Source organism: Micromys minutus, assembly GCF_963924665.1.
Source record: "Micromys minutus genome assembly, chromosome: 32".
NCBI lineage: Eukaryota > Metazoa > Chordata > Mammalia > Rodentia > Muridae > Micromys > Micromys minutus.
Genome location: NC_137967.1, coordinates 26,449,399 through 26,461,221, shown reverse-complemented (window position 1 = coordinate 26,461,221; position 11,823 = coordinate 26,449,399). Strand labels below are relative to the sequence as shown.

Sequence of the window (11,823 nt, the reverse complement as noted above, 5' to 3'; positions counted from 1 at the left end):
TCAAGTACTGACTAAAAAATATATTTACAGAGTTTTATGTAAAAATTATTTTAATATCTGAAAAAACAGTACTTACAAAAATGTATAATTTTAAGCAAAAAATGTTTAAAATTTGTACATTTATCTTTGTTTTGTAAAATAAAGTCATTTAAAAAAAAGAAAAATAATTTTAGTAATAATAAATTCATAAAATGTGCTAATATACCCAAAAGGTTTTAAGTCAAGAAATAAGAATCCAACTCTTATGCAATTAGTAGGTAAATGAGTGGAACTAAAAGTTTATATAAATGTAGTGATGCACAGAATTATTAAAGCGACACACATTCTCTTATAAAGCAGTCATATCTTCATATCTATAGTATACTATGTTGAACTTATAGTTCCCTGAAATGCTAAAAATTAAAGAAAAAGAGACAAGCAGAAGAGTGCCTTAAGGTAAAGTGAGTAGGACCTCATAGGTAATATGAAATCACACATAGGAAAACAGTCCATGTGGAAATGGATAAATGGTGACGAATAGAAAATTAGAGAGGACACATAGGCAAGAAGAGTCTATTAAAAATAATTATTTAAAAAGCACCTCACGGACTTCTAAAATAATAAAAATTGGAAGATGAACAACAGAAATGGTAGCAGGAACATTATAGACTCATAAAATCCCACACATGATGTTTTCTAGCTCCATCCATTTGCCTGCAAATTTTATGAACTAATTGTTTTAAATAGCTGAGTAGTACTTCGTTGTGTAAATGTACCAATTTTCTGTACCAATTCATCTGTTGACAGACATCTGGTTTGTTCAGCTCCTGGTTATTACAAATAAGGCTGTTACGAACACAGTGGAGCATCTCTGTTATATGATGGATCCCAAACCTGATGACTTTAAGTCAATCCCTAAGACCTGATTATCTCTCAGTTTGTCCTCTCACTTCAAGCATGCAATGACTCTTCTTCATGCTGGACTATAAATCCTTTTTCCTGGATTTTCTTTTTTGTTTTATCATAACAGCTAAACGCAAAATATGACAAGTGCTTTTGAGATGGTCTTAAATCTTAAATGTTTAGAAGGTGCAATTTGTCTTTGAGTCCATCAGTTAATTTTTGGAATTCATATATTCCTGATATAGATTCAATTTATCATCTCCCAATTTTAAAAGAAATTTTTCTTTATTGGTTTTCCACTTATAATGTTCTCCTTTAAGTTATTTCTGCTTTGTCAGATATTTTCTTATTTTTTTTTCATGGAATTCCAGCTGTCAGAACAGCAAGCATGTATACCATCCAATATCACATGGAATAATTTGCCCTAACAGAAAATTTGACAATGTTAAATGCAACAGTCTTACACATATCACTCACAGACACGTGCCTAATCACCAACTGTGGTAGCCATTCAACTGCTCCTTCCCAGCTCTCCTTTGATTCTTTTTGTGCCTGTCATGTGGTCAATTGTACTTTTTGACTTTTCCTTGGAGTATGTGAACACATAGCTGCTCACCTCACGTATAAACGTTGATGAAAAATGGAAAAGGAAAAAGAATTGTTCTAACCCAGCTCTACTTTGGAAGATTGAAAAAATGAGTTTATGTGGGAAAGTTGAAATATGGTCATGAATGTATTTACAAGGAGGTCTGAAAGGATGGCTGATCATCGAGTAAAACAACAAGAAGGTTGTCCCATTATACCATACTCTCTGACTCTTGACAGAATGAACTGTATCATATATAAAATTTTGAATGAGAAACAGGCTTTACATTCAGTTTTCTAAAAATAAGTGGTTATTCCTTAACAGCCATAACACTGCATGTTTCAGGGTGATAGGTCAGCCTTGTACAATGCAGAATACAGTTCTGTTAGTAATGACAAAGCTGGTAAAAGTTATTTTCTCACAAAATATCAATTACAAATTGGCTCCAGATTTCAAATGAAATAAAAAAAAACTACATACATACCAAGAATAAATTACTTTGGGAAACATACATGTACTCAATAAATATTACTGTTAACTTTTTCTTAGTTTTGTTTTGTCAGTTTATTTTTTTAATATTTTTTTATTCACTGTAAATCCAATTCACAGCTACTCTTTCTCCTCTATTTCCAATTCCATACTTAAAAATGCATATCCACACTGCCCCTCCCCTTCTCTTCAAAGAAAGGGATCCCTGAGTCAACTAGTCCCTGCAGTATAAAGTACCCCCTCTCCCACTGAAGACTAACCATGGATTGCAGGTAGGGAGAAGGGGTCCAATGTCAAAGAAGAGAAACCAAGACATCCATAGCATCATTTGATATGAGACCCACCAGAAGACCAAGCTTCGTATTTGCACAAGTATGTAGAGAGTCTTGCTCCTGCATGCTCTGTTATTTAGATTTATGAATTTTATGGTGCTTCTTAAGAATATCAAACATATATATTTTCATTAAACTTGTATTTTATATGATGGTATCTACTGAGATAAGGAAGATGAACTAATTTGTGTACAGAATACCTCAGACAACAACAGTGCACATACCTGGTTCAATTATAGTCTTCAGATGGGCCACATTATCTCCTCATTCTAAAGGTGAGATCCCAAGGCTTCTAGAAAACTGAGCAGATAACAACCTCTCTTAACTTCAAAAAATTCCCTTAAGACCTTACAACAAGCGTTGTAGTTCTTCGCCGAGAACTGTCAGCAAGGGAAAAAAGTTCAGGGCATATTTACTGATTGGTCAAGCCAACATAAACTATCCGTAGCTACTACAAGTGAAATAACAAGTCTTAGGGGAGGTGAGGTCACAGAATCACAGATCCATATCTCCTTTCGGATGACCTTTGAATTCTGTGGTCAGGGCACTGATATCAGCATCCCAGGGAGAGAAATGGTGCAGTGAGGGGAACAGATTGCAACCCGAAAGCAAAGAAGATTAAATATAGGAGTCTTGGTAAGTAATCGTAAGAGACAGTCAGACATGGCTGTCTGGATGAACAGGAAAGCTAAATAGGACACAGGGAAAGTTCTCAGAAGGAACTCAGATAGAAATGAATGCTGAGCCCTCTAGCACTACTTTCCACTTCTAACCTAACCCAGTCCTCACGGTCAGTGTGGTCTGTGCTGTCACACTGGCTGAGAATCCTGTGCTTTAGGGTCATGTACTCTCGTCTGAAAGAAATCCAAGTTTCTCTTATGAAAGATTTCACCTGATAAGGAATGGTTGCTGAGGTCAGTGACACTGCACGTTTGTGGTAAGTTTATAACGGTGAGTTTTAGTTTACTTTGTGCTCTTCTGCGCAGTGGGGGCTCCGTTACAGGCTCTGCATGGACGATCCACTCACAGGGTATCTGTGGCAGAGATTCTTTCATTGTCTACTTGGGTATGTACAGATTATTTTATGAAATATTTGTGAATACTTTTTATAAACAAAATTGAGTAAAAGCTAGGTACTCCTGACAATAAACTTACAGTGTTAAAAACCTATGATTCCATGTAATGTGTATAGTACATTTTTAAGACTTCTACAGGTACACCTACTATTACTTCAGGTTTGTATGAAGGAGTGGAATATTTTCTAGAAACCAGTCAATTCTACCAGCAACTGCATATAGTGATGGCCTAATTTAAAAAAAAAAAAAAAAAAAAAAAAAAACCCTTTCTCTGTCTCAGAGTGAGGATGTAATTAATGTAAATAGGTTTCCTATCAGTTTGAAAATACACAAATGGAAAAAACTCTAGTAATTCTTTTCTGAACGGGTTGCAAGGGTCTTTCAAATTAAGGCATTTATAAATTTTCTTTCTTTCTTTTTTTATTAAAAAACTTTATTTAAAAAAACAAAGATAAATGTACAAATTTTAAGCATTTTTGCATAAAAGTATACAATACATTTTTAAGGTTGTAATTAAGTATTTGTGGGTGCATATACATACACGTATGTAGATATATAACAATAATATAGGAAAAGAGGCTATTAATTTGAGGGGAGAGGAGAGAAACTGGGTGGGGCTGTAGGGAGGAAAGGGGGATGTGATACAGTTCTATTTTAATTAAAATATATTCTTTTTTCTTTTCCTTGAACTTCACACAGTCTGTGGGTTGTTTCTGTGGTGTTCAGAGCTTTCTGGGGTTAGTACCCCATTATCAGTGACTGCAAATTATGTCTGTTCTTTTGTGACTGGGTTATCTCACTACCTGAAGACCAAGTTATTCCACTTCTGGGCATTTACGCCAGAGACGCTCAAACATACAACAAAGATACATGCACCATTTTATTTCTTTCTGATGTCAACTTTTAGAATTATTCTTATGTATACTGGAAAACATAATGCAGGAATATTTATTACTGTGTAGGAAACCTAACATATGGATATTGTTTTCTCACTCCTAAATTTCTCTCTGAACCTAAAGTGTTTTAAACATTAATGTCTCTTGTCATAGTGACCTTTTCTCACCTGTGTCAACGTTTGCAGTTACCATCAAAATGCACACTGGAATTACAGCCTGAATTTACAAACCTCAACTCCTATGCCCTTGATCATAACATCACTGCATATGGTGATACAGAGACAACATGTTCTCTGTCCTTAATAATAATTTTGTTGCCATAGCACTGTGTTTTACATGGATTTGTGGTTATTTCCCTGAGTTATATGTATGTCGTATGACAGTTGACTAGTTATTTTCATGGTGTCATTGCTTTATTTCAAACATGAGCCAGCCCCATTACAGATTTTTTTGCTTGTCCTAATAATAAATAAAACATTATTGCTTTTTTGCATATTTCATAAAGTAGAAACATAGAGATATCTGAATGCTTTGTATTTCCATCAAATCACTCTTGTGTGTACAAATTATGCCAAAGTGGTAGATGCCCTACATGTTGAATGTCTTGTGGGTTCGTTTAGGATAGAGAATGGTGTCTGTGTCTCCAGCTTCAGCTTGCCATGCAGGATCCTCAGACTGAGAGCAAGAACTGACAGCATGGAAGCCAGTGAGTTGTCTATAGGAGTGATTTTCTTTTCTCTGACTATTACTGGAATTCTGGGGAATTTCACGCTTTTCTACCACTATATATTTCTTTACCTAACAAGGTACAGGTTAAGATCTACAGATTGGATTCTGATGCACTTGATTGTAGCCAATATCTTAACTGTACTATGTAAAGGAGTGCCCCAGACAATATCCTGTTTTGGGTTTAAAGACTTCCTCAGTGATGTTGGATGCAAACTGATCTTTTCCTTACACAGAGTAAGTAGGGGTGCTTGTATTGGTAGCATCTCATTTCTCAGTGTGTTTCAGGCCATCATTGTCAGCCCCAGGAACTCCAGGTATTCAGAACTTAAAGTTAGAACACAAAAGTGCATCTGTTGCTCTGTGTACCTCAACTGGGTAATTCACTTCTTTATAAGCAGCATTAATCTTGTGCACATGAGAGCAAAAAATGGCAATGAAAGCCTTACAAACCTGAAATCTTTTATATACTGTTACGCTGTCCGTCATGACCCAGCAACTGACATCCTTTATGCAACATTACTGTCGGGTCCTGACATGCTTTTGCTGGGGCTCATGCTATGGGCCAGTGGCTCCATGCTTCTCACACTATACAGGCACAATCAGATGATGCAATACATATCCAGGACCAGTGTTTCTTCTAGATCCTCCCCTGAGTCCAGAGCTACTAAAACCATCCTTCTCCTGGTCAGTACTTTTGTCTCTTTTTATACAATTTCTTCATTCTGTCAATTCTTTGGAGCCCTTGTGTATAACCCCAGCCTGTCTCTGGTGAATGTGACTGCAATGGCCTCTCTGCTTTTCCCCATTGTTTGTCCCCTTCTACTCCTGAGCCAAGACTCTCGGGCATCCAGTTACATGAAAAGGAATAGACATTTGCCCAAAGCCTCTGACAAAGAACAGAGTTGAGAGCTTCTGGCCAGGTATGCATGGTGATTCAGTCATTCTGAGAGAACTGTGAGCATAGTTATAGTAAAGCCATGACATTGTAGAGGCTTCTGCAGGTAATCAGGATATTACTGTACATGCAAGTGATTGTGTTCACACACACACACACACACACACACACACACACACACACACGCACACACGCACGCACACACTGATACATATATGTAACTGTGTTTATCATTTTGTGTACAAATGTAATTCAATAAAATTACAAAGGATAATGAAAAGTAGGTAAATTTTAGGTTTCAAGTGCAGTAAGTCCTTGGTTTGTGCTTTCTGGTTTTCTGAACAACACACCACAAATAAGCAACATGACTGTTTACTGGACATCTCTGCTTATATTGTGTCTCCTTTCACTGTTGCATTCGAAGCTGTACCGCATTGTTAATAGAAGATAAAATTAAACCCTGCATTTCCCGTTCCCTCTGTGAATATGTAACATTTTATCTTTCTTCCTTTGTTATACCCATAGGTTTAAAGCAAACATTTATCTGTAACACATTTCAATATACAAGTGGCCCACTCATGGCTCAAATAAAATTTTCCACTTTAAATATAGATCTGCATACATTTTCAAAATAGAAAGTAACGTAATGAGGCTCAAACGTACCTTCTCAATCCCCCTCCTTTATTAAAAAAAAAAAGAATGTTTGACATTAATGTGCCCATTATTTTATACCATTTCATTTCACAAAGGGAATGTGTTTCTGAGTGAATAATGTATGTTGACTTTACAATTTCTCACACTTTATGTAATTTGCTTCTATGTTTCTACACATTGCTGATGGAATTCACCTCTGTGAATATGAAAGAATCAACATAGACTCTGATGTCTTCTATGCTGGAAAGATGGATTTGCAATTAAGAATGTATGCTCCTCTCACAAAGTCAAGACTTTAAGTCAAAACAGCTCCACCTATTAGCTAACCTCTGCCTATAATTCCAGATTCCAGGGTGTAATGTCTTCTGGAATCGCTAAGCATTGAACACATATGTACAAAATTTAAAAACAATGAAAATACATCTTAAGAATACTTTGCTTTCTTAACCAACATGCTCTGTGGCATGGAAACATTTTCAGTGTCTCCCTAGACACTATATATTGGAAGTTTGGTGCCATAAAGGATGTTATCCTGGAGGAAACATTTTGTGTTCCAGTTCCATCTAACTACTTGTCTTCCCACGTGAATTCCCCTACACCATGTTCCCAGCAACTTTGATCACATCTGTTCTGTTGTCCTCAATGTATCTATATAGATTTATCAACATACTTCTACACCTTCAAACATATGACATAAATTTTTTTACTTTCTTTGGGAATGACCCAGGATTATGCATTTTTTCTGGAGGAAAAGGTTGATAAAAACAATATGTGTATTTTTCAGTATAAAGTACCAGAGATAGGAAGTAACATGTGGATTTTCAAATATATTCTAGTGGTAGCTAAAGAAACACTTTTTGTATATAAGTGAATATGAATACTTTTGATTCACACATATATTAACACTTTCCCTTGATGATTCTGTTAATCCCTACTCAGTAGATATTATTTTCAAAAATCTCCTTCATAAATTTTGTTTTTTTATGAATACATTCTTGTTATAATAGCTCTGCCATGTTTTTCTGCAGTTTCTTCTAAACAATTAAGAGAGAGCATAAATTAGGATTTCCTAAGGATGAATCCCTTAATTGGTCTTATAATATGGTTTTGTAAGCTTGTAATTTCCTACATACCCACAACACAAAATTGGCTTACTAGGTTTTACTTTTATACATTTATGCAAATGTGTGTGAAGAGAAGTTGTAATAATAATGAAATAGGGTCATAGATTTGAGATGGACTGAGTGAGTAGAACGTTGAATGGGTTGAAGGAGGAAAGAAAGAAGAGAATTATAATTACACCTTAATTAAAATGAAATATCATCTTATGTGACAGAATAATGCTCACAGTTGATACACTGAATCTGTCAGTAACAATTTAATCCTTTCTCGAAAGGAAATTATACAGTCTAATATATTTTAAAAGCATAGCATTGTTCTGGGTACTGAAACCTGTCATTGCCTCTCTCACATTGTCTGTACTCACACTCTTAGATATATTTCAACACTCCTGCTATTCCTATTACTAATCATTCATGACACAGTACCTTACACTGATGATTAGTCATAGGATCAAAAGTCTTGACTAGAAGAGCATCTTGATAAGAGTGTGCCGTCAAAAGCAGCAGTGATCTGTCTTTGCCTATACATGAGCATTCCCAAAATCTGATTCAACAATTCTGGTGGTGAAGAGTGCACTGAACACTCAACACCTCTCATTATAACCCTGTATTGCATGTTACTACTAATTCCAGACTGTAGCACTTAACACAAAGTCAGTCTCTATTCCAATGAAAACTTATGACATGGGATATTTCTGAAGTATCCCATACCTGTGTCAAAGAAGTAATGGTGATATGTATGAAATCTGTAATTGTAAAAGACCTAAGTGATAACTGATGTATTAGTTGTAGGTGTTACACAGACACAAGAAACCATGGCTACAAATTATCCCACACATTTATAATTGCCTTCCTCTACTTTCCCCATATTTAAAGAACTAACATGACGTATGACCTATACCCTTATGATCATCAAGTTATTTTACACTAACTTTCTCATATTTGAGCAAGTTAAGTAGTGTATTGAAGTCCTTGAAAGCACCAAAACCTCCAGAGCTCTTGGGACTAAAACACCAACCAATGCGTACACATGGAGAGACCTATGGCTCCAGTTGCACATGTAGTAAAGGATAGCATTGTCTGGCATCGATGGGAGAAGTGGCTTTTGGCCCAGTGAAGGCACATTCTCCCAGTGTAGGAGAGCACCAGGGATCTGGGGTGGGAGAGGTTAGTTGGAAGTAAGAACACTTACATTGAAGGAAGTGGGGGTGCATAGGAGTGAGGGGGAGGGGATAACATTTGAAATGGAAATACAGATAATATTCAATAAAAATTATCAAAAACATGAAATTTTTAGGACACACACTGAGAAAGAATTACGAAAGAAAAACATTCGTATCAGAAAAATAATAACACCTCACCAGTCTATTTACAGAAGTAAAGGTGTTTGCCATGAAAAATAGAAAGCACCATAGAAAGAAGCTGTCAGCTTTAATACATGCTCCTGCATCTTTTTATTTACTCTCATGAATAATCCTTGCTGGTTCATGGTGAACAGATTGACAATCATCTGTGAGACATTTTCCAGCAGTGAGTGTCTTACTGTTCATGAGTTATGAATCAAGATCATCCAACCAATATGTTTGTTCAACAACAACTATGCACTACCCTTTTGCCAACATGCAAATTGAAAGTTTCTGAACAATCCTTACTTCTATATTCAACCAAGCCTACTGAATTACAAATACATTTTAAATGGTCACATCTCATGAAACAATGTTTTACATAGGAAATCTGTGTATCATCAATAGTTTTGCAAACATACCTCTGGAAGCGTGCACAAGCACATGATTATTTTGCATCAGGTTATCTCTGGAGCATTGTTTATGATATGTAAATTGCAAAGGATAAAGAAAAGGTGTATATATATACATATATATGTATATACATATATAAATTTTACATTTCAAAGCAAAACAAAGTGCACAACAATAAACTGATGTATTAGAAGCTACTTCATTCATGGTTTCCTTATAATTTGTATATGTGTTATTAACTTGTTAACTCTAATTTTTAATTTATTGCACTACTTTTCTGTTTATTTATTGCTGAGCCCAAATAACTCTACTCAAATTGTCCTGGCAACAGTACTCCTCAGTACCCACCCAATGTTCTGGGTTCCTGGGTGGAAGGCACAAGCACAACCTTTATATTTTAATATGCCTTAAAGAGCTCAATAGCTGAGCCACTTCCTAACCTCCGTATGGATGATGTACTTTCTAAAATCTCTATTCCATCATGGCTGCACTGGGCCCAGACCTGCAGCCCACTTGGACTGATTTCCTCAGCACCTACATGAAGGCTATGTTCTCTGCAAGGCACCTCTCAGGCATGGCATCTACTCTCCTCCCCCAGCATAGCAGCTGTCCTCTTCCTGCTTTTCCTCAGTCCCTTGCCTGAAAACGCTAAAGTCTCACCTCTGTCTCCCTGCCCTGCCATTGGTCACCTGCAACCTTATTTAACAATCAAAACCAACTGAGGACAGAGTTCCTCAGCATCTTATTGTACAGATTATCTTGCAATTTAGGGGACCAAATTAACATAAGCAGCATTAGACCAGATCCACAGCAATTTATGACTATGTATATTCCCAAAAGCAGTGTCCAAATGAATATAATCAGAGCACATTTATATTCAGACATTCAGAATAAGAAGAGCTGGCAAGAATCATGTTTCACAATACAGTGGACACAGCTATAAAGCTGACCAATTCGTTGCATCTTTGGGGTTTTGTTGTTGTTGTTGTTGTTGTTGTGATTGTTGTTTCTTATGAGTTATTACATTTCTATAATTCCATAATTTAGCTCACCAAAAACATACATTGAAAAGAAGGAAAAAAACTGTTCTGACTTTATATTTTTGGAAGATATTTTCCTTTCCTGGGAAACTGAGGCATAAACTGTAACTGCAAACAAACTTTTATGTACATGTCAAACAATCTATGCTCAAACAAATCTCACAAACTAGACACAAGTATACACATGGACACTGAATAATAATTTCTGTCTCAAGCATTATTTCTGGGGCCTCTTGTAATGGCTTTTCTTGCCCCTGCTGGCTATATGAATGCATAAAAACACATAATAATGCATTGTAGTAGAACCAATACCTTTGCAATTAAAAGGTATTGGTTGAGTATACTAGGAAAATTAAACCATGCATAAAATAGTGTCTTATAAACATGAGAAAATACAGTTAAATCCCTGGCACATGTGAAAAAGTTGGGAGTGTGAGATTCCAGAAGCATAAGATTTCAGAATCAGGAATAGGTGACTATCCCAAAGCTCATTGGAATGCAAGTCTCAAAGCCCTCCCCCACCCCAAAGTCTGATATTGAGCATGGGTCAGGAGATTTAAGAGAGCTAGTGGACATGAGGAATTGAAAGTCCTAATCAACAGCCTTGGTATAAGGAACACAGAGTGTATCAGTAGTAACAGAATCATGGAAAACAATATGAAAGTTACTTATACAATAGAGAATCAACCTATCTCAATAGCCAGCTATACCACTCTTGGGCATACACTCAAAGAATACCCTAGACTACCAGAAGACCACTTACTCAACTCTGTACATTGCAGCTTTATTTCCTCCTCCCCCCTCCTTTTGCAGTTGACAAAAATTGCATTGTAATTAAGCCATTACTTTTCCATCAGCGCCACAAAACATACTTGTGAGCTGAACTATGACCCAAAGGGACGTTGTCCATCATATTTATTGTATAAAACTATAAAGAGATGGGATGCCAGATGGGCTGTGACATTGTTCAATCATACTCTGTTATAAGGATTTGAGCAAGGGAGGTTCCATCAATCAGTATTGGAGTTTATTTCTGGGATGATGAACTTAGCTTGACCTTGACAGCAAGGTGGAGAAGTTGTCCTTGAGCTGTCTGGACTCAGACAACTGTTTTCTTACAACAGAAGATGTTCAGCTTTTGAGAAGTCCCCAGCTCCCCTTAGGCCTGGGACTTTGAGTTTAGTTTTTCTCATGATTAAATGGAGTCTAAAGCAAGCTGATAGTACTTAGAATGAGGTTCTCTTGCTTGTTCCCAGTAAGCTGTCTATTCTGTACCTAACCTGGTTGCCCAGTTGACAGAAACACTCTCCAGTGCCACTTGTGTGTTCTTTATAGAATCTCCCAGCTTATCTACATAGACTTTCTA

The 11,823-nt window shown here is 36.3% G+C and overlaps 1 protein-coding gene across 1 annotated transcript; it reads left to right on the top strand.

Moving 5' to 3' along the window:
* Positions 1–1,804: 1,804 nt before the first annotated feature.
* Positions 1,805–5,896, top strand: LOC308413705 (vomeronasal type-1 receptor 4-like; the record flags this gene model as incomplete). The annotated part of the gene is made up of 3 exons (XM_080908725.1): positions 1,805–1,871; positions 4,415–4,531; positions 4,839–5,896. The coding sequence occupies 3 exons, from the start codon at positions 1,805–1,807 to the stop codon at positions 5,894–5,896; spliced, it is 1,242 nt and encodes a 413-aa protein (XP_080764851.1).
* Positions 5,897–11,823: the final 5,927 nt, after the last annotated feature.